Source organism: Sus scrofa, chromosome 2 (genome assembly GCF_054392235.1).
Source record: "Sus scrofa isolate SSC_HxYL_T2T_F1_AM1 chromosome 2, Sscrofa_HxYL_maternal_Yorkshire_Landrace_v2.0, whole genome shotgun sequence".
Taxonomy (NCBI): Eukaryota; Metazoa; Chordata; class Mammalia; order Artiodactyla; family Suidae; genus Sus; species Sus scrofa.
Window position 1 is genome coordinate 91,506,593 of NC_139384.1, and position 20,794 is coordinate 91,527,386.

Sequence of the window (20,794 nt, forward strand, 5' to 3'; positions counted from 1 at the left end):
CCACCCTTATGACCTAATCACCTCCCCAAGACCCCACTTTCTTGGACACTAGGTTTTCAACATAAGAATTGGGTCAGAGGGAACAAAAATATTTAGAACATAGCAGTGGGCACAGTGATAGCCCAACATTCTGTGCATTCAAGAAGACTAGTTCAGGAGTTCCTCTCATGGCACAGTGGAAATGAATCTGACTAGGATCCATGAGGATGCAGATTTGATCCCTGGCCTCACTTGGTGGGTTAAGGATCTGGCGTTGCTGTGAGCCGTGGTGTAGGCTGGTGGCTACAGCTCTGATTCGACCCCTAGCCTGGAACCTTTATATACCATGGGTGCAGCCTTAAAAAGCAAAAAAAAAAAAAAAAAAAAAGGCTAGTTCAGAGAAAACCAGTTTGGTGGCCAACAACACCACTGCAGCCTTGAGACTCTTCTTCCCCTTCTAGTAGAGAAGCCCCACAGTGTGAACCTATTCCCCTCGCTTGGCCTACAGACTAAAGGCTGGACTCCCACAGACTGGCTGCCACCTTGCCCATCATATATCTTCATCTACATGTATCCTCTTTGAAGTCCTTGGGGCTGTATCCCCTGGCCTACACCACAGCTCACAGCAACGCCAGATCCTTAACCCACCAAGGATCCCCATCCATGGAAGTGCTGTGCTCCATGATTTTGTATATGCTCTTTGACAATGACCACCTCTGCCAGCATACTGCCATTCTTCCTTCAGGGCTTAGTTTCATCAACTTGCCCTGCCCATTCTAGGGTAGAGTTAGTCTCTTCCTCTTGTGTTCCCACATTGCCTTGCGTTTATTTATTTATTTATTTACTGCCTTTATGCCTTTTCTAGGGCCATTTCCCACGGCATATGGAAGTTCCCAGGCTAGGGGTCTAATCAGAGCTGTAGCCACCAGCCTACGCCAGAGCCACAGCAACTCGGGATCCGAGCCAAGTCTGTGACCTACAGCACGGCTCACGGCAACGCCGGATCCTTAACCCACTGAGCAAGGCAGGGATCGAACCGCAACCTCATGCTTCCTAGTCAGATTTGTTAACCACTGCGCCACAATGGGAACTCCTGCTTTGTGTTCTTTTAGTAAGTCCTTCCACATTTTGCAGAATTGCCCTTTGGACTATTATTTCCCAGGTTAAGCTCCTCTAGCTCCTTTCCAGGGGTGAGCCACCACCTCAAAACTCAGACTCTTGAGTGTTTGTAAAGTGAGTGGAGCACCCAGCATTGCAGAGAGGATATACCAGAGTTCTTGACCCAGTTCAGGAGTGCCAACTTCCTGTGGTTGTCTTGCTTAAGATGGCCCTGCCTTACCCGGCCTCCCTTACGGCAGATTCAGAGGGAAGTGCACCTTCCTGAATTAATTGGTGTCAAGAAAGAGGGTGGGGCTTGTTAACGTTATAACTCATATCGCTCGTGAGTTTCACTTTTGACTGCATACCAGTTCAGTGGGACACCTCATATTGAGAGAAAAGCCCAGATCCAAGGAGAGTGACCAACTGGTGTTTCTCCCAGGTAAGAGCCTCCTCTGATTCCTGCCTGTCTCCGCTCCAGCCCCTTGCCCTCATCTCTCCCGCTTAGTCCATCCTGGATGAGTGGAGGCTGAAAAAACTAAGCTGGCTGGTCCTCCATTGGTGGTTCCCATCCTTGGCAGAGTGCCCTGGTATACCTTTCAGAAGGAAGGGTCATTCTATGTAGCTGACTGAGCTGAATTAAGCCAAGAGGCCACAGTATTCAAATGTGTAGACCTGGGCTGAGTTCTGAGGATCTAGTGATATGAGATGTCCCTCCTCAAGGGCGCTCTTAGTTGGAAGAGACAGACATGAATACACTTATGGGGAGTGTAAGCCCTAGGGTTACATGAAGGAAGCTTCACAGTCTCTGGCTTGTAGAAGTGCTGAATAAAAGTCAAATAGAAGGAGGGAATGAATAAAAGAGTGAATGAATGATTGAGCTAGCTGGGCTTGGAAAAGAGTGAAATCTCACTATGCGTGTAGCCCTTGGCCCTTTTCATAAGTAATTGGCTCAGTTACCCTATTTTATTCTCAAAACAGACCTCTACCATATGTGGAACATATGTTTGACAGATATGGAAACTGAGTGTAGGTATATGTGACTTTGGGGGGATTTGTTAGAAACTGATTTCTCGGTTCTCTGAATAAGAAAAAAAAACTCCCCACCTCTCAGTTTTTCAAAGCTATATTAGCACCTACTTATGCTAAGCCCTGTGCTGGGCATTGAAGAAGCAGAGATGACTCAGACACAGCAATTCCAGGGAAGGCTGTGAACGAAGGCTGAACAGCAGGAGACAGGATGAAGCTCAGAGTCAATATGGCTGGAGTATGGAAGAGTGTGGCAAGAGAGGAAGCTTGAGTTGAAGACAATGTGAGGGGCCTGCAATGCTGTGATAAATACTTTGGAACATTTTTTTCCCCTGCATGCAGAGCTATCACACCATGACGATTTACTTTCTTAGGGGATATAGAGCAGGGAAATGACATGATAAAATTTTTTTTTGCACAGTCACTCTGGTCACATGTTTGGCCTTGGTGGGGTGGGGAGGTGGACAGATGGAAACACGAGTATCAATTAGGAGGCCATTGAAATAATCAGAAGGATGGAAAGTCAAGGGCAGTGGCTGTGGAAACATGGAGGAGGGGACATACAGGAGAGCTCTTCCTGCTCTCAGTTCTTTCAGCCTGAGAACTGACTGCACAGAGGAAATGAGGGTCAGAGATGTATACAGGCAACAGGAATGCCTCCAGCCAATGTGGAAGACAAGAGATATGTGGGGAAAAGTGAAGGAGAAAATGGATGTGGCCTTGAGTGTTGAGTTTGAGGAGTCCTCTTCATCATCCAGAGATAATAACAGATCATTGGAATTTGAGATTCGGCTCAGGACAAGAGTAGATTTGAAAGCCTTCACACAGAGGGTTCAAACAAACCTTGGGGATGAGTGAGATAAAGAAGGAGTATGGAGAAGGAGGCAATGCCCAGATACTTGGGAGCTCCATTGTTTAAGACGTGAGGAGAAGAGCTATTGACTAAGACTATGATGGGAGTGGAAGATGTGAAGGGCTTGCAGAGGCGGGAAGGTAACTTTCTTGAAGTTTTGCTGTTAAAGGAGGAGAGGTGGAATAGTTCAGAGGCCTTGTGCCCATCTTGGACCCTCCACTGCATTTCCCTTTTCTTCCACCCGTGAAGGGCACCTCAGTCATTGAAAGCTTCCCTAGGAACTTCCTGGGACAGCAGTACTACCTCTAGCTTGAGTGAACAAAATACCTGACATTTCTAGTGTGTGGATAAGTTTCAGAACAATTAATTCCTTTAATTTGGACAACGGAACTTTTGTCCTGCTACAGAAGAGGAAACAGACTTGTAGTGTTTCAATTAAGATTCAGCTATATAAATATGAAAGCACATTCTGAGCAAGGGTCTTTTGCTATCATCTTGTTTGCTCCACACAGCCCTTTGGTATATGTTGGTCCTCATTTCTCAGATGAAAAAATGTAGGTCTTGAGATTGAAAGACCTGGTGTGGCTGCTTTGTGGGCAGCTGGGTCCTCAACTCTGAGCACAGGACTCTTTCAGCTCAGCATCACTCCACCTCCCCAAACCCATCCTGACATTTTTGTTGCATGTTAACACTTTCCAAAACGGTTTCCCCAGTGCTGCTGCATTTACTTCTCATGACAGTCTTGTGAAGGTAGATATGATTTCCTCCATTTTTTTTTTTAATAAATGAAAAAGCTGAACTGCAGAGAAGTCATAAATGATTTGCTCAAAGTCATGGTGCTAGTGGAATCCCTTTCTGAAGCACAGATCCACTCCTGTCCACAACTCTCTTCAGCCTGAAATTCACATACCTTCACTTGGCACAAATGTGCCAAACCAGTCTGCCTGCCTCTCCAGCAGGTCTTTGGCCCCTCCTACCTCACACCCTTTGCCCCAAACCTCTAGCACATCCCTGAACTCCCAAGTGCAGTGGCAAGTCCATCTCTTACTGCCTGTGTCAACCACATTGTGATTACTGGTAAAGCTGTGAGATCCCTGAGAGTGGGGCCTAGGTCTGCTCTGTTTATACCCCAGCATCTGGCACAGCAGGCATCAGGGACTGGTAAATAGGAATGAATGACAGAAGGAATGAATGACATGGGGATTAGAAATCAGCCTTCCTAGTGCTCTCTTGTACCTGCTCTGGAAAATGAGGGCCTTCTGGTTGTTTACTAAAGATCTCTGATGGTCAGAGATTCTGAGCTCTGCCCACATCTTCCTTCCTGGTCTCCTTAAGAAGGGAGGAAGTTAAGGGTCTGCATCACAGTCTCTGAGGGCCTTGCCTATAGAGTATGTAGTTCACCTGAGTTATCCCTTTCCTCCACAGGTGGCCGCACCCTACAGTGGAACCCATATGGACCCCATTGGGCCTCGAGGGTTGCAGCAAAGGGAAGGAGCCCTCGGCTGCCCCCAGGAAGGCTTGCCTTCCCCTTCAGAAAGCTCTGAGCTGGTAAGTTGAGCACCGAGTTCCTGTCTCATACCTGTTCAAGACTGTCAAGAGAAGGAGCTGCAAAAGATGCCGTGGGGCCACGGGCTCATACCCATTCATGTTACTAAGCCTTTCATACCTGATCTAGCGGCTTTCTCCTTCAAGGCTCCACACCACTGCGTGGTGAGGGCTGAGGAAGAGGGGGCTTCAAGAGGTGACCTGCCTTGAGTTTAAGGTATGACAGGAGCTTGAGCTGAGGTTTCAGCTCCAAATGTATTGCTTTTGCCACCTTATCACACAGGCACCACCCCTACCCAGAATGAGTTGTCTCAGTCTAGAAAGGACCCTCCAGGGTGTTTCTGGTAGAGCTGTGTTCTTAAGGCCCTTCGTTTCCCCACTTCTCTAGCCACTCTTGTATGTCTCCCCTCCCTCAACATGGTCTTTGCAGTCAGGCACACAGAAATGACTTCAGAGCTGAACTCAACTTGGAGGGTATTGTGCAGCAAGGTCCATATACCTCAGGTTAGCTCAAAGAGAATTTCTCTTTTTTTCTGTTACCTTGACCAAGATTTAGAAACACTTGCCTCCCACACCCTTAAACAGGAAACACTTGGGTAAGTCATTTCATATCTCTTCAGGTCTGTTTCCTCATCAGTGAAGTGGAGTCTAATCCTCCCATCCCTAGAGGATTAAATGAACTAATGGAGATAAAGGACCTGTGCAGAGGAGGCCTCCAGGAGAGGGTTCTCAAATCATTCCCTGCAGTTTCTTTAGTTTCCCAGCCCATTCAGACATCTGCTGGATTTGGCTTGTTGCCCCAGATGTGGGGGCATCCCCCCTCATTGCATTTCATGCTCCCACTTTACTTTTGTCCAGCCTCTGCCCCAGACCGTGCTTGGAACATTTGCTCGGTACACGACCCATAGCTAGGCCACCAAAAAGGAGTAATGTCTGGGCCGAGGTGCCTGCCTTGCCAGGGCTTGCTCTAGGCCCTGCCTCCATTTCCTCTCTCACTTTGAACCCCTTCTTCCTGAGTCTCCCAAGCCAGTCCCCCACACACCCTGCTGGCTCCATTGCACACACCTGTAGTTTAAAGACAATTCTCTTTGGTTTGGACCTTCACACAGAAGCCAAGTTTCCTGTGACTTTGCCCCCCCCACTCAGCATAGTAGGCCTTAAACCCTTGGCTCCCTTCCTACCGTGACCTAAGAACCACATGTGGTCAAAGCCCAGCCCCATGGCAGAGTCCTTTCCTGATCCCTTCCCTCAGGACTCTTTGTCACCAGGCGAGGCATAGAATCAGAATTCCCAGGCTGGTTGTACCTCGTGCCCTGAGGCAAGGGAATCCACATTTTGTTGAGCACATCCCACAGGCCAGCCACTGTCCCAGCTGTTCACATCTACTGTCTTCTCAGTCCTCATAACATCTCTCAGAAGTGCGTGCTATCTTTATTCCTCCTTGACAGAGGAGGAGACCTGTTCAGAGAGGTGAGGTGATGTGCAGACCCATGGGCACAACAAGTTGGTTGAAGGAGCAAGCATTGAAGCCCTATCCGTCTAGCCTCTCTCTGATGCTTGCTCCTTACTCTCCTGGCTGAGGTCTCTTCCCCCCGCCCCATTCTTCTGGGGGGTGGTTGAGGGAAGACTCCAGTAGCTTCTCCTTGACTGCACGTGCCTATCAGTGTTGGCCAGGGAAGTCCTGTCTTTCTCAAAGCTTCTGTCATTACTAGTCACTCCTCTTTCACTTGGGTGGAAGAGCATTGTTTTGCCCAAGCCATTGATTTCTCCATAACTCTGCTGTTGTCATTAAACAATGAGAAAGCACCCCTCACATCTGAACAGCACTTTTACACTTTTACCTCCATTATCCCCTTTAATTCTTACACCACCACCACAACTCAATCAACAAGAGCCAGCCACTCCTTGCTGTGAACAAGACATGGCCCTCGAGGCCTTTTGAGTATTATCATTCTCTTGGTGTTTCATCAGAGGTGAGTCTTATCATGTCAGAGAGAAGTTTAACTTGCCCAAGGCCACAGAGCCAGGAAGTGGCAGGGCAAGGACTCTGATGTTTTCTCATCCCAAGTCCTCTGGGGTTTCTTTGTTGCAATCTCCACCAGCTTTGGTTTCTTTCCAGATGAAATTGCTAGTTTTTGTAAGTCTTCACGTTTATGTGGGAACATGTCTGCCGTCAGACTGAGCTGGGACTGTTAAGACCCACTCTTTTTTTTTTTTTTTTTTTTTTGTCTTTTTGCCTTTTCTAGGGCTGCACCCGTGGCATATGGAGGTTCCCAGGCTAGGGGTCGAATCGGAGCTGTAGCCACCCACCTATACCACGGCCACAGCAACGAGGGATCCAAGCCGAGTCTGCAACCTACACCACAGCTCACGGCAACACTGGATCCTTAACCCACTGAGCAAGGCCAGGGATCGAACCCGCAACCTCATGGTTCCTAGTCGGATTTGTTAACCACTGAGCCACAATGGGAACTCCCTTTTTTTTTTTTTTTTTTTTTTTTTGGGAGACCCACTCTTAACAACTACTTGGATTAGGCAGATGACTGTCCCTCTCTGAGCCTCAGTTTCCTCAGTTGGCGGCCTCTCCTCCCTGGATCTCTCTACCTCCTTATCCTGGTGCCTGAGTGGTTAGTTTTCAGATATCATCCCTGTGTTGGGCAGCAGGTCGTAGGAATGGAATTCCTCTGAGACTGGCAGTGGGGGCCTGGGAAAGGCTAAGCTGGAAGAATGGAGTTGAACCCTGGGACCCTTTGACGAACCCAGGGGGGCTGCTGGGGTCTCCTTGAAGGATGGGCCAGAGGTTCATCCAAGGGAGGTTTCCACACAGACATGAGATACTGGAGCTTTTCTTAAGCTCCTCCACAACAGGCTTCTGGTAGAAAAGAACCTGGGGTGCCATCCTCTGCTTTCCCTGCCTGCCCACCCCTCCCTTCACTCTGACGCACCCCTGGCCCAGCCTTCCCCAAATCCACCCCCTTGCTCTGAAGAAAATCCCTTTGTGCTCTTCTCCCAGATCTTCAAATGGCTCGTTCCCTTCCTCCCTTTAGGTCACCTCCACAGGGAGACCTTCCATGACCAATATCCAAAAATACCCCTTCCTCCCCTGGTCACTCCCTCGTTTCTATTTCTGCCTTTCTTTTCTACTATTACTACCAGAAGCATACTATATATTTCTGTGCTTATTTTCTGCCCCCCACCCCCATACTGGAATCTGAGCTCCACAAGAGCAGACCCAGCTGGTTGTGCAGTGTAAGGTGCTTAGAGTAGTGCTGAGAATGCATTAGGGGCTCAGACAATGTCTGTGGGAAGAGTGGCCGCTGGGAGCGGGGACTGTCCTCCACGGTGCCCCCAGACTCTGCTGGACTGGGCTCACTTGGGCTCCAGAGTCGAGTGGATTGGGAGAGGGAGGAACCTGAATCAAGTTCATCCATGCATTTGTTCACTCATATATTCATCCAACAATTCACTGAGCAGCTTGGCTCTGGGTACTGGGGGAGCCAGAGCAAATCAGCCATGGGGTGACAGGGGAAAGGCCTTGCCAAACCTGAATTCAAAGAAGTGGTGGGGGCAGGGGACTGCAGGAGCTGACAAAGAGCCATGAGGGAATGGAGCAGGAGCAAATAGGTGAGTCTTCTCTCCAGAAAGGAGCCTCCTGAGCATGCAGGAGCTGTTGTAGGTTCTGGGCAGCAAGAGAGACTGGGAGTGGGAAGAGGCAAGCAGTGAGGCTGGGGAGTTGCTGGGGAGGCCAGCAAGGCACACAAAAGCCTCATGCAGGGCTCAGGCCAGCCCCTGAGGGGTGCTGGTCTGGGTTAGGGAAGGGAGGCATGAGCTGGGCCAGGCTGGCCTCTGTCCTGGTTGGGGAACTTGGCTAGGACAACAACACTCCCACCCAGATGTTGACCTGTTTCTCCTTAGGTACAGGAGTGCCTGCAGCAGTTCAAGGTGACAGAGGCACAGCTGCGGCAGATCCAGGCCAGCCTCCTGGGCTCCATGGAGCAGGCACTGAGTGGGAAGGCCAGCCCTGCCCCTGCTGTTCGGATGCTGCCCACATATGTGGGGTCTATCCCACATGGCACTGGTGGGTGGCATAGACTAAGATGGGTGGCCAGGCCTGCAGAAAGCATTCTGATCTGTGGGAGGGGGAAGTTCCTTATCCCTGTCTCTGTCTCTAAGGTCTCCATCTCTAAGATCCCTTGGTGAGACTTCATAGCCCTTGGGAATGTTTCTGGGAGCCAGAGGACTTGGTCTCACCAGCGGCATGCCTTTCTGTGCCCTGCTTGCTCCCAGAGCAAGGAGACTTCCTGGTGCTGGAGCTGGGAGCCTCAGGAGCCTCACTGCGTGTTTTGTGGGTGACCCTGATGGGCGTTGAGGGACACAAGACAGAGCCCCGGAGCCAGGAGTTTGTGATCCCTCAAGAGGTGATGCTGGGTCCTGGTCAACAGGTAAGCACTCACTGCCCAGCCTCTGGACCCACCTCAGCAGCTGGGGCTCCAGTGAGCAGAGCTAAACACCCCCACTTGTCCCTCAGCTCTTTGATTTTGCCGCCCGCTGTCTGTCTGAGTTCCTGGATGCGCTCCCTGTGGGCAAGCAGGGTCTGCAGCTTGGGTTCAGCTTCTCCTTCCCTTGTCACCAGACAGGCCTGGACAAGGTGAGGCAGATGGCTAAGGGGACAGAGGTTGGAGGGGCTACAGCCCCATGAAGGCCTCTGGAGGACTGATCTGACTCTTCCACTTCCAGAGCACCCTCATTTCCTGGACTAAAGGTTTTAAGTGCAGTGGTGTGGAAGGCCAGGATGTGGTCCAGTTGCTACGAGATGCCATCCAGAGGCAGGGGGTGAGTAGAGGCAGACGCATTAGGAAGGCTGCCCATGTGGCATGGGCCCAGCACATGTAGGCTGTGGCCTGTGCTTCTGGGAGGGCTTGCTTTCCTTTCTGTTTCTATCCTTTACCCAGTTTATCTCTTGGGTAAATGCTACTACCATTCTCATTTTATAGGTAAGGAGACTGATGCTTAGAAAGGGCAAATAAAAGTTCAGGACTATGAGGGGAAGCAAAGTTGAAAAGACTTGACCTTGTCTTCAAGGACCTCAAAGTTTAGTGGGGAAAGCATTTCAATAAAAGAAATGTCCCTATTGGAGTTCCCATGGTGGCTCAGGAGTAAGCCTAGGATCCATGAGGATGTGGGTTTGACCCTTGGCCTTGCTCAGTGGGTTGGGGATCCCACATTGCCATGAGCTGTGGTGTAGATCACATAACTTCCATATGCTGTGGGCATGCCCCTTATGGAAAGAGAGAAAGAGGGAGAGAGTAAGTAAGAAAGAAAGAGAGAGAGAAAGAAAGAGAGAGAGAGGGAGAGGAAGGAAGGAAGAAAAAAGAAAAAAAGGAAAAAGAAAGGGAGGAAGAGAAAGGACGGAAGGAAGGAAGAAAAAAGAAAAGAAAGAAATCCCTATTGAGGTGGTTCCAAAGCTCTGGGGGCACAGGGAAGTGTGCACCATGACTTGAGCAGAGACCTGAAGGAGATGTTTCCCAGCTAGGGCTGGGAAGGAAGGGCTAATCTCAGAGAAGTGCATATGCAAATGTCTGGATGCCTGAGAAAGGCCAGTCTGGGCCTGTGTGGACTAACTGCCAAAGTGCTGTGTGGGTAGCTGGAAGTCAGAGCTGAGAGGAGCAGGCTTGGGGAGCTGGGCCAGGACCAGGGTGAACAAGTGAGGTACCTATGGCACAGCCTTGACGGTGCCATGCTTGCTCCCCCTCACCTGGTCCTGTGGGGAACACTGGAATTCTGAAACGGACGGCCGAGGCTGGGAGCCCCTGAGACCTCCAGGGCCTGTGTTGGGGGCAGAGGAGCCAAAGCGGAGGGGTGGGTTAGGAGGAAAATCCTCTACAGTGTGGGAGGGCCTAGAACATAAGTGACACAAATGTGTGAGGCATTCGGACACACATTTCAGGGACTCTGTGTATCTCCATCAAAGCCAGGACCCCAGCCCTGCCCATCTGCCAGGCTCCCCAACCTCTGTCCTCTCCATTGTCTAGACCTACAGCATCGATGTGGTTGCCGTGGTGAATGACACAGTGGGCACCATGATGGGCTGTGACCTGGGGGTTGGGCCGTGCGAAGTTGGGCTGGTTGTAGGTAAGCTACGGGCATTTGTGATAGTGGACGGGGGGCCCTGGCTGCCCGGTGGGTAGACCCTGATGGGGTTGTCCCTGCCAGACACCGGCACCAATGCGTGTTACATGGAGGAGGCCCGGCATGTGGCGGTGCTGGGTGAGGACCGGGGCCGAGTCTGCATCAGCGTCGAGTGGGGCTCCTTCAGTGATGATGAGGCCTTGGGACCAGTGTGGACCATCTTCGACCGCACCCTGGACCAGGAGTCCCTGAATCCGGGTGCCCAGAGGTGGCCTAACCTTCTGCTCTAGGTCCTATCACTGCTTTGTTCCTTTCCTGCTCTGCTGTCCCTGTACTCCAGCCCTTAGGCTCCTCCCTCTCACCTCCTCCTAGGGTCTCCAGGTTGCATGCTGGGGGACCCTGGCCAGACTCAAAGAAGGAATGGCTCAAGGTTCTAGAGCAGAGTTTTCAACTCTTGGAGTTTTCTCCTCCATTATTCCTGACTCTGGCCAGGCCTGACAGTTGTTAGGGGTTGCGAGTAGACAAGCCAAGTGTCTCTTATCCTTTGGATCCTGCCAGCCTCTAGGAACCCCCTTGAACCTAACCTAGGCTAGAGGGGGCAGTGAGGTCTGTGTAAACACCCAACTGTCTCCTAGGAGGCCATTTGCTTCTAGCACCTTCAGTCAGGGACCCCAAAGAAAGTGACTCCTCTTTGTGAATTCTTGGAGGTGGGGCCAGGTGGGCCAAGGGCCTAGGGAAGGCTCTCTCCAGCCATCCTTCCTGCCTATAGGTTTGAGAAAATGATTGGGGGCTTGTACCTGGGTGAGCTGGTACGGCTGGCGTTGGCTGACTTGGCCCAGCGCGGGGTCCTCTTTGGCGGTTCCACCTCCCCAGTGCTGCTGAGCCCAGGCAGCATCCTCCTGGAACACGTGGCTGAGATGGAGAAGTGAGTGCAGGAGGCGAGTGGGCTGCAATGAAGGGATTCTTGGCTTGGGAGTGGGTTGGATGCCCTGTCCCTGAGGTAGCCATGGAGGTTTGGTGGGGACATGGTGCTTCTGGGCTATTTGAGACCAAAGCAGCACTCTGTCCCCCCCAGTCCCTCTGGTGGGACAGCCCGTGTGCACGCTCTCTTGGGGCTGAACCCAAGGACCTCAGATGCTGAGCTTGTGCAGCAAGTGTGTGCAGCTGTGAGCACACGGGCTGCCCAGCTCTGTGCAGCTGCCCTGGCCGCCATCCTCTCCCGCCTCCAGCACATCAGGGAGCAGCAGAAGCTTCAGATTGCTGTGGCCACTGGAGGCCGAGTATTTGAGCAACACCCCAGGTATTGGAAATATTGATGGCCCCCTGTGAGCAGGTAGCAGGAATGTGTGTGTATGTGATACACACCCAGAGGGCACTGTGGTACCACGGGTACAAGGCAGTGGGTGTGAAGGGCACCCAAGCAGAGTGAGTCCGGAGGGGAGTGAGGGGAGGCCAGAAGAGGTCAGAGGAAAGAGGCTTCTCTTGGGTATGCAAGAGAGGGCATTGCTGGGGCCACTGGGCATATAGTTGGTGCACATATGAGTTTAGAATTGAACTGGGGAGTTCCCTTCGTGGTTTAGCAGTTGACGAAACCAACTAGGATCCATGAGGATGCAGGTTTGATCCCTGGCCTCACTCGGTGGGTTGGGGATCCAGTGATGCAGTGAACTGTGGTGTAGGTCACAGATGGGGCTCAGATTGTGAGTTGCTGTGGCTGTGGTATAGGCCAGCGGCTGTAGCTCTGATTCAACCCCTAGCCTAGGAACCTCCTATGCCGCTGGTGCAGCCCTGAAAAGACAAAAAAAAAAAAAAAAAAAAAAAAAAAAGAATTGAATTGATTTGAAGTGAAGGAACCCATGGTTTCAGCAAGCCCTGGAGTGCCAACCCTGCTTTGTGTCTGTATAGGTTCCTCGCCATCCTGCAGGAGACAGTGATGCTCTTGGCCCCTGAATGTGATGTCTCCTTCATCCCCTCTGTGGATGGTGGTGGCCAGGGCGTGGCGATGGTGACTGCTGTGGCCGCCCGCCTGGCTGCCCACCGGCGCCTGCTGGAGGAGACCCTGGCACCATTCTGGTTGACCCGTGAGCAGCTAGTAGCATTGCAGAGGCAGATGCGAGAGGCCATGGCCAAGGGCCTCCAGGGAAAAACTTCCTCCCTCCGCATGCTGCCCACTTATGTCCGGGCCATACCTGATGGCAGTGGTAAGGACCTGGCCTGACTGTGGGGCTGGGACACGGGCTCCTGGGGGCGGTCACAGTCTGTGCTGGGGTGGAGCCTCCACCTCTGTCCTGGCACTGAGGGTCTCTGCCCCACAGAGCGTGGGGACTTCCTGGCGTTGGACCTGGGGGGCACCAACTTCCGCGTCCTCCTGGTGCGTCTGGCCTCTGGAGGTGTGCAGATCACCAACCAGATCTACTCTATCCCAGAGTATGTGGCCCAGGGCTCTGGAGAGCAGGTACCCACAACCTGGGGTTGTCGGGGGCAGGGAAGGGCTGAGTAGCCTACTCTCTGACATGCCCCACTTCTCAGCTCTTTGACCACATTGTGGACTGCATCGTGGACTTCCAGCAGAAGCAGGGTCTGAGTGGGCACAGCCTCCCCTTGGGTTTCACCTTCTCCTTCCCTTGCAGACAGCTTGGCCTGGACCAGGTGAGAGAGAGAGGGCTTGGGAAAGCCACCCTCAGGGGCTTTGCACCAACACATTCTTCATGGAGTGGGCAGGAGGCCTGGAGAGGGCTTTCTGAGCTAGGGAGAGGAACTGGGCCTGCACCAGCCTCAGTTTCTCCAGATGTGGTTTGCCCAGGCAGCTGGAATGTGGTGAAGTGACCTGGAATCCAGGGCCATGCAAGAGGGTGCATGGATAGCCCTGGGGGCTGCCGGTAGGCAGGAGGGTGGGGCCAAGGTCAGATCTGGGCAGTGCAAGCTGAGGTCAGGACTGAATAGAAAACATACTGACTGTCTCACCTGAGGCACTGTTGCACTGGCCAAGGGGACCTGTGGGGAGCAGTGTTTGTTCTGTCTCTCAAAATGGCTTGTGCATAGTTTCTTTGCCATACCCTCTCTCCCATTTCCGGCTTTGTTGGTGTCCTTGTCAGGGCCTGGCTTGAGGTTGGGTGCCTGGTTGGGGGTGGCAGAGTGGCAGGCAGAGGTCTAGACACAGCACCCACTCAGCACACGCTTCCTCATCCTTCAGCAGGAATGCTAGACTTTTCATGCCCACACCTAAGGCCCCCCCATGGAGGAAGCTCCTCCCGAGAGCTCTGGTCCAAGCTCCCAGGAGTCTCTTCCTCAACATCCCCGCTTCTGCTGAAAAGCTCCTGTGATGAGGAGCTTGCTGGCCCTGAAGGCGCCTACCCGGTTCTTCCATACTTGTGCTCCCTGGAAAGCTCTGCATCCTCCACTCCAACCAGCCTTCTTGCAGTATTGACCCGCCCTCTGCTCCCGCTCTGACCTTCCAGACATGGGCCTCTGTGCTCGCTCTACTTCTCCTTCAGATTGAGAGGTTGGCAGAGTCTCTCAGCTGGTCTTCTCCATCCACAATAAGCATTCTGGAACCTTTTGATTTTTCCTTTTGAGTTATGAGAAGCAGGTGGGACTCCGTGGGCAAAATCAGACATTTAAGAAGCATGGTCCTATTCATTTTCTATAACATAACTTCTTTGTTGAGCTCAGATAGGGACCCTTCCTTTGCTGCGTAGAATGTACAGACAAGCGGAGCTGTTGGGGAGACAGCCAGGCTCCAGTTATTGTTCTCTTGGGTCTTGACACCTCCCTTGACACCTTGCCTTCCCCTCTGTGGGGAAGGAGGACAGAGGCGGGGTTATCCAAACCCCTTCTCTTCCCTCCCCTCCCCAACAGGGCATGCCTAGGGTGGAGGGGGCCTAGGACAGTTTTCTCAGGAAGCCATCTGGAACCTGGCTCTGATTCCCACCCGCCTCACCTGTCCCAGACCTGGGGGTCTTTCCTGTTATTCATGATCTGGCTCTCCCTCTCATTTGCTTTGTCTGGTTTCTGTTTTTGAGACCATGAGCACAGAACACTCATGGGAAAAGGAAAAAAAGGAAATATTACTGGGAGAAATGTCAATATTTCTAAAATCTTCTGCCCCAAATATCCCCAGACCTGCCTTTCCATGCTTCCACTCTGGGCAGAGTAGTCATTTTCTCCTAACAGTGGTGGAAGAGTTCCCTCGCACCCTCCCTCAGAGGAAGCACACTAAGAAAAGGACAGTCCTAAGTACAGCCAGGCCCTTGTCACTAAGGTCACAATTTAAAGCCAGTTTCTCACAATAAAATGTCTTGTCCCCTGCTGTCCTGTCCAGGTGTCTGGTCTCTGGCTTTTCCATTCATCCTTCACTCATATCTAGAACATGAGTGGGACTCTCCCATTGACATGGCTCTGGCCCAACTCAGAATTCCTTCTCTCAAGTGGCTCTTGCTATTTCTTTCTGGAGGAGCAAACTGATATGTCATGTGGCCCTCTGAGCCTTCTCTGTCCTTCCCTTGTTCACACACAGTACTCATTTTACCAGCTCTGTTCATTCCTAACCTGATTATGAAGGGCCATTCCTTCTGGGCAGATGTTCTCAGACCACTGAGCACTAAAAATAGAAGACATGGGTTGGATGGTTATTAATAGGCTTCTTCACACCAGAAGCCTCCTGGGGCGTGGGAGGGGGCAAAGGGCAAGGCCCTTAACTGTTTGACCGAATGGGCTCAGAATTCAACTTGGGGAGGGGAATCACATACTGCAGGCTTTGGGGAGGCAGAGTAAGATTCCAAGGGGCCTCCACCTCCTGCCTCCCCATGGTCCCACCCCAGGGTATCCTCCTGAACTGGACAAAGGGTTTCAGCGCATCTGACTGTGAGGGCCAAGACGTCGTATATCTGCTGCGGGAAGCCATCAAGCGCAGACAGGTAAGGAGTCTGCCTCCAGGGGTGCTTTAGGGCTGCAATATACCTTCGGGGGAGCAAAGGGTCTCCTGCTGCTGTTCCTTCTGAGCAGAGACCTCTGGGTCCATCCCTGGTTGCTGTGACGACCACGTTGCCCAGCAACTAGCAGCATCCTTTTGTGTGCAGGCAGTGAAGCTGAATGTGGTTGCTATTGTCAATGACACGGTGGGGACCATGATGTCCTGTGGCTATGAGAATCCCCACTGCGAGGTCGGCCTTATTGTTGGTAAGGAGGGCCCTGCTCTTTTGTGTCCCTACTGCTTGATGCTAATTTATGCCTCCTGTTGATCCTCAGGTGGGATGTCCCCCTGGCCTTGGGAATGTGGCATCATTCCTGTCTGACCTGACGGGCCTGTGGAATACTCTCTAGGCCTGAGAGTCTGGAGCTGGGGTGACTCTAGCCTAGCTCAGTTACTCCCTCACAGTCATTTAAGCTTTCTGAACCTCAGTTTGCCCATCTGTTACATGGATGTGAGCTCCGGAGTCATATAGATTTGGGTGGAAATACTGGCTCTGCCACTTCCACCTGTATGACCTTGGGCAAATCACTCAAGCCTCAGTTTCCTCATTTTTAAGATGGAGATAGTAATAATGCCTGCCTCAAGAGGTTGTGAGGATGAAATGAGAGAAGACAAAGTATAGCACCATGCCTGGCTCATGGTACACACAATACTTGGAACATTCCTGGGGGCGAGCAGAGAATGAGCTGAGACTGTTCTTTGAGTAGTCCAAGACTCTAAGTCTTTTTTTCTTTTCTTTTTGTCTTTTTGCCTTTTCTATGGCCGCTCCCATGGCATATGGAGATTCCCAGGCTAGGGGTCTAATCGGAGCTGTAGCCACTGGCCTACGCCAGAGCCACAGCAACTCGGGATCCGAGCTGCGTCTGCGACCTACACCACAGCTCACGGCAACGCCAGATCCTTAACCCACTGAGCAACCTCATGGTTCCTAGTCGCATTTGTTAACCACTGAGCCACGACAGGAACTCCCCAAGACTCTTAAGTCTTTATTAAGTACCTACCCTGTGGCCAGTTGGGGGCTGGATGAAAGGACAGGAAGACGCATAAAGAACAGGGAATATCTGCCTTTTTGGAACTGTTTAGCAGGGGTTGAGTCCAAAAGAGAACATGCCATCAGAGAGAGCTGAATGAAACAAAGCCGAGATCAGAAAGGAAGGGGGTCCCAACATGAGTGAGGCTTGAAAAGAAAGCCTTGAGAAAAGAGATTTGGTTAGGTGGGGGCAGAGGGCTCCCAAAGCTCCTTGGACACCTGTCTCTTAGCACAGGAGGCATGTGGCAGCCTCGAATGAGACTGGGAACGTCTCCTTTTTTTTTTTTTTTTTTGGTCTTTTTAGGGCCACATCCTCGGCATAGAGAGGTTCCCAGGCTAGGGGTCCAATCAGAGCTGCAGCTGCTGGCCTACGCCACAGTCAGCAACGCTGGATCCGAACTGCATCTGTGAACTACACCGCAGCTCACAGTGATGCCGGATCCTTAACCCACTGAGCAAAGCCAGGGATTGAACCCACGTCCTCATGGATGCTAGTCAGGTTCTCTAACCACTGAACCATGATGGGAACTCTAGGAACTTTTTTTTTTTTTGTCTTTTTGCCTTTTCTTGGACCACTCCTGCAGCATATGGAGGTTCCCAGGCTAGGGGTCTAATCGGAGCTGTAGCTGCCAGCCTATGCCAGAGCCACAGCAACGCAGGATCCGAGCCACGTCTGCAACCTACACCACAGCTCACGGCAACGCCGGATCGTTAACCCACTGAGCAAGGGCAGGGACCAAACCCGCAACCTCATGGTTCCTAGTCGGATTCGTTAACCACTGCACTTCTTAAACATAGTGCCTGGCACCAGAGGTACTTGGGAGAAAGGGGCCCCAGATTGCTATGTGAACAAACAACTGGATGGAGGAACTCCAGGTGGAGCCAACAATGGGGCCACCTGTTATAGAGCGGACTGTGTGCTAAGGAGAGGAAGAAAATGCTTTTACATAGGGTATGGGCTCTCCTGGAAGATTCTTCGCTTCAAGGTCAAATCCAAATATCATTTCCTCTCTGTAGCTTTTCCTGAACTTCTAGGCAGGAAGACTCACCTGTGCTTGGGGATCCTATGATGCTCTTTGCACTTCTGTTTGGGAGTATGAGGGTTGGCTGCTCATTGCCCATCTTTCTGGCCGTTGTGGGGTTCCTTATGTCTTATTCCTATGTCCCTGACTCCCGGCCCAGCACCTGCTATTTGACTAAAGACCTGGAAAGCCAGCCAGGAAGGCTTGGGCCTCTCACCTGTGTGCCAGCAGGGCCTGTCACACGTCTCCAAGGGAAAGACATGACTGCCATTTTGGGAGCCCCCTGGGGTAGCATGGGAGATGCACTGATGGTGGTGCTGGTAGGGGAAGTAGTGGAGGCCTACTTGATGGTAGCAGGGTCTGAAGAATGGATGTGAGGAAGGAAGAATGACCAGGCCCTGGGACAGGTCCTGAGCATGGGGAGATGGAGAGGTAGGAAATGAGCCCAGATTTTGCTCAGTGGGAAAGGCTCAGAGGGAGGGACCTTGTCTGTATCAACAACTAGCTCTCACCTCATCTGGCCTCTCTGCAGGAACTGGCACCAATGCCTGCTACATGGAGGAGCTCCGGAATGTGGCAAGTGTACCTGGGGACTCAGGCCACATGTGCATCAACATGGAGTGGGGTGCCTTTGGGGATGATGGCTCTCTAGGCATGCTCAGCACCTACTTTGATGAAAGGGTGGATCAGGCTTCCATCAACCCCGGCAGGCAGAGGTGTGGTTTGGGCCAGGAAGGGGTAGCTGGTGGTGGCTGGCACTGGTGATGCGGCTTGTGCCTGGTGGTGGCACAGGTCTCCTGCCCTGTGCACGTACACATTTTCATGCAGGTTTGAGAAGATGATCAGTGGCATGTACCTGGGGGAGATTGTCCGCCACATACTCCTGCATCTGACCAGCCGTGGAGTTCTCTTCCGGGGCCAGCAGATCCAGTGCCTCCAGACCAGGGACATCTTCAAGACCAAGTTTCTCTCTCAGATTGAAAGGTGCTGAGGCCCGCACAATCTCCCTCTATTTCCATCCTATCATGGGGTGGGATGCTGGTTGGAGGGAGGCCCACCTCAGGGGATGGAGAAGTCATGAGAGACTGGGGAGCTCATGCAGGATCCTGCCTCTCTGTGCTCTGTTCCCTCCCATCCCCAGCGACAGCCTGGCTCTGAGGCAGGTCCGAGCCATCCTGGAGGATCTGGGGCTGCCCCTGACCTCAGATGATGCCCTGATGGTCCTGGAGGTGTGCCAGGCTGTGTCCAGGCGGGCCGCCCAGCTTTGTGGGGCAGGTGTGGCTGCTGTGGTGGAGAAGATCCGTGAGAACCGGGGCCTGGAAAAGCTGACCGTGTCTGTGGGGGTGGATGGGACCCTCTACAAGCTACATCCCCAGTGAGTCTGGGTGCCAGGCTGGGCAGGGAGGTATGGCCAGGTGGGGCTTGGCTGACCTGGTCTCACCTCAATTTCTCCCCCTCACAGCTTCTCCAGGCTGGTGGAAGAAACAGTGCAGGAGCTGGCCCCTTGCTGTGAGGTCACCTTTCTGCAATCAAAGGACGGGTCTGGCAAAGGTGCAGCCCTGGTCACCGCTGTTGCCTGCCGCCTTGCCCAGATGACCCGTGTCTGAAGAAGTTTCCAGCAACAAGTTTTGCTGGACCAGCCAGGCCCAGACACCCATGATTTCCAGAATAGTCATGATCCCTCCATGGCCACCGGCCTCAACCCCTAGCCTTCCCCGAGAGATGGAGCACTTGGGTTAGCAATATATATATATAATTTATTTACATTCACGTCCGCTAAAATCCCTACGCGCCCCTGCGGCCGGGCAAGGCTGTGTACATAAGGCCAAGTGTAAGTGCACGAATGCACTTAAGACAGAGTCAGGGCACAAGCTTCACACAACAGGCCCCTGCATGGGGGCACCGGCCAGCCCCAGAAATGGGCATGCCATGGCACGCACACTCGCCATTGTCCAGCCCGGGACTCCCGTTGCATATTCACACGCCTGGTAGGGCTCCTCGTGGCTGGGGGCAGGGGGAGGATCGGGGAGGAGCCGTTGGGTGTCCCTGGGTGGGTGGGAGGAGGGCAGCATGTGAGAGGCAGATGTGGACCGACACCAGGTGTGGACCGACACCAGGCGTGAGAGACGTGAGCGGCCTCCAGGTGTACAGCATGAGATGCATGTGTGGGGGGATATGTGTGACAGGAGCACACGGGACATGCGTGGGCACAGGCCCGTGTGGTGGTCGTGTGCCTGAATCCAGGGGCCGCCTCCCCGTTCAGCTGTGGCCCTTGGTCCCACAGGCTTGGAACCGGGCCCCTCAGATGTGCCCCTACCCAGCAGGCACAGAAATGTTTGCATAAGGTCCGGCTCAGGCAGGAGCTCCGGGGGCCGCGTCCCAAGCCCATCGTGTGCGAACATGCCTGTGTGTATGCGGCCCCCTGGCTGGGGCAGGAGGAGAGGTAGCATCACACGCGCATACACACACACAGAGGGGCTGGGCCCCGCCCGGGCTCCAGGCACTGTCCACCCTGGGTCCTGGGGGCCAGGGCAGAGTTGGAGCAGGTGGCAGTGCCAGCCTGGCCAGGCAGGCCATGGAGGGAAGGGAGTGCGGGCAGGGTCTGAAGGGCCAGAGTTGGGGGACAGCATCCCCCAGGAGGAGGCCTGTCCACACAGCTCTCCCCGGTGTAGGGGAAGGGCCTTGTCTGGCTTCTGCCTGTCCCTGGCGGGTGCCAAAGCTGGTGAGAGTGTAGGCGTTGTGGGCCTCGCTGGCCTCAGCACTCGGCCTCCGATACCGTGAAGAGGCCAGCATCTGGCTGGCCCAGTCCGGCCACTGCTGCAGCCAGTTGGCTGAGGTTGCCGTTGGGGAAGTGCCGTGCCTCCCACAGGTTGAGGATCATGGCTGTGGGGCTGGGCTTGGAGGCAAAGAAGCTGAGATGGCTGTGAAAGAGAGGGGAGCCCGTCAGTGGCCTGGCTTCACCCTCCTAGATCACCCAAGGGCAGGGCCTTCCCTCAGCCAGGCACAATGGACGCCCGGGCTGTTGGTGGATGGGGCACAGACCCTACGTGTATCCTGCCCACCCACCTGCGCCCCATCCTACCACCCAGGCCTGACTGCAGGCAGCCTTCACAGCCCCTCCCAACCCATCTCTCACC

The 20,794-nt window shown here is 53.0% G+C and overlaps 2 protein-coding genes across 12 annotated transcripts in view; one reads left to right on the plus strand and one right to left on the minus strand.

Moving 5' to 3' along the window:
• Positions 1-1,435: 1,435 nt before the first annotated feature.
• On the plus strand, positions 1,436-19,423 carry HK3 (hexokinase 3). 8 transcript variants are annotated; one of them, XR_014837999.1, is made up of 19 exons: positions 1,436-1,519; positions 4,385-4,507; positions 8,420-8,582; positions 8,792-8,946; positions 9,033-9,152; positions 9,242-9,337; positions 10,537-10,636; positions 10,718-10,901; positions 11,403-11,558; positions 11,709-11,933; positions 12,539-12,834; positions 12,949-13,060; positions 13,163-13,282; positions 15,454-15,549; positions 15,712-15,811; positions 18,190-18,373; positions 18,486-18,641; positions 18,799-19,032; positions 19,120-19,423. XR_014837999.1 is itself a non-coding variant. In XM_021084413.2 (19 exons), exons 4-19 carry the CDS (start codon positions 8,863-8,865, stop codon positions 19,262-19,264), a joined length of 2,436 nt encoding a protein of 811 aa, XP_020940072.1. In that variant the 5' UTR covers positions 1,436-1,519; positions 4,385-4,507; positions 8,420-8,582; positions 8,678-8,862; the 3' UTR covers positions 19,265-19,423. The 8 variants fall into 8 exon arrangements, 6 of the variants coding, with proteins under 6 accessions (XP_020940072.1, XP_003123703.1, XP_020940070.1 ...); XM_021084413.2 differs by having other exon boundaries at positions 8,678-8,946; positions 12,949-13,088; XM_003123655.5 differs by having other exon boundaries at positions 12,949-13,088.
• The window catches only part of UNC5A (unc-5 netrin receptor A), a 65,339-nt gene continuing 63,938 nt past the window's right edge, over positions 19,394-20,794 (minus strand). For all 4 annotated transcript variants that reach the window (XM_021084416.2, XM_021084415.2, XM_085013756.1 and 1 more), the window contains one exon: positions 19,394-20,578. In XM_021084416.2, coding sequence (XP_020940075.1) covers positions 20,413-20,578 — 166 coding nt within the window. In that variant the 3' untranslated portion in view covers positions 19,394-20,412. The remainder of the gene's footprint in view (positions 20,579-20,794) is intronic.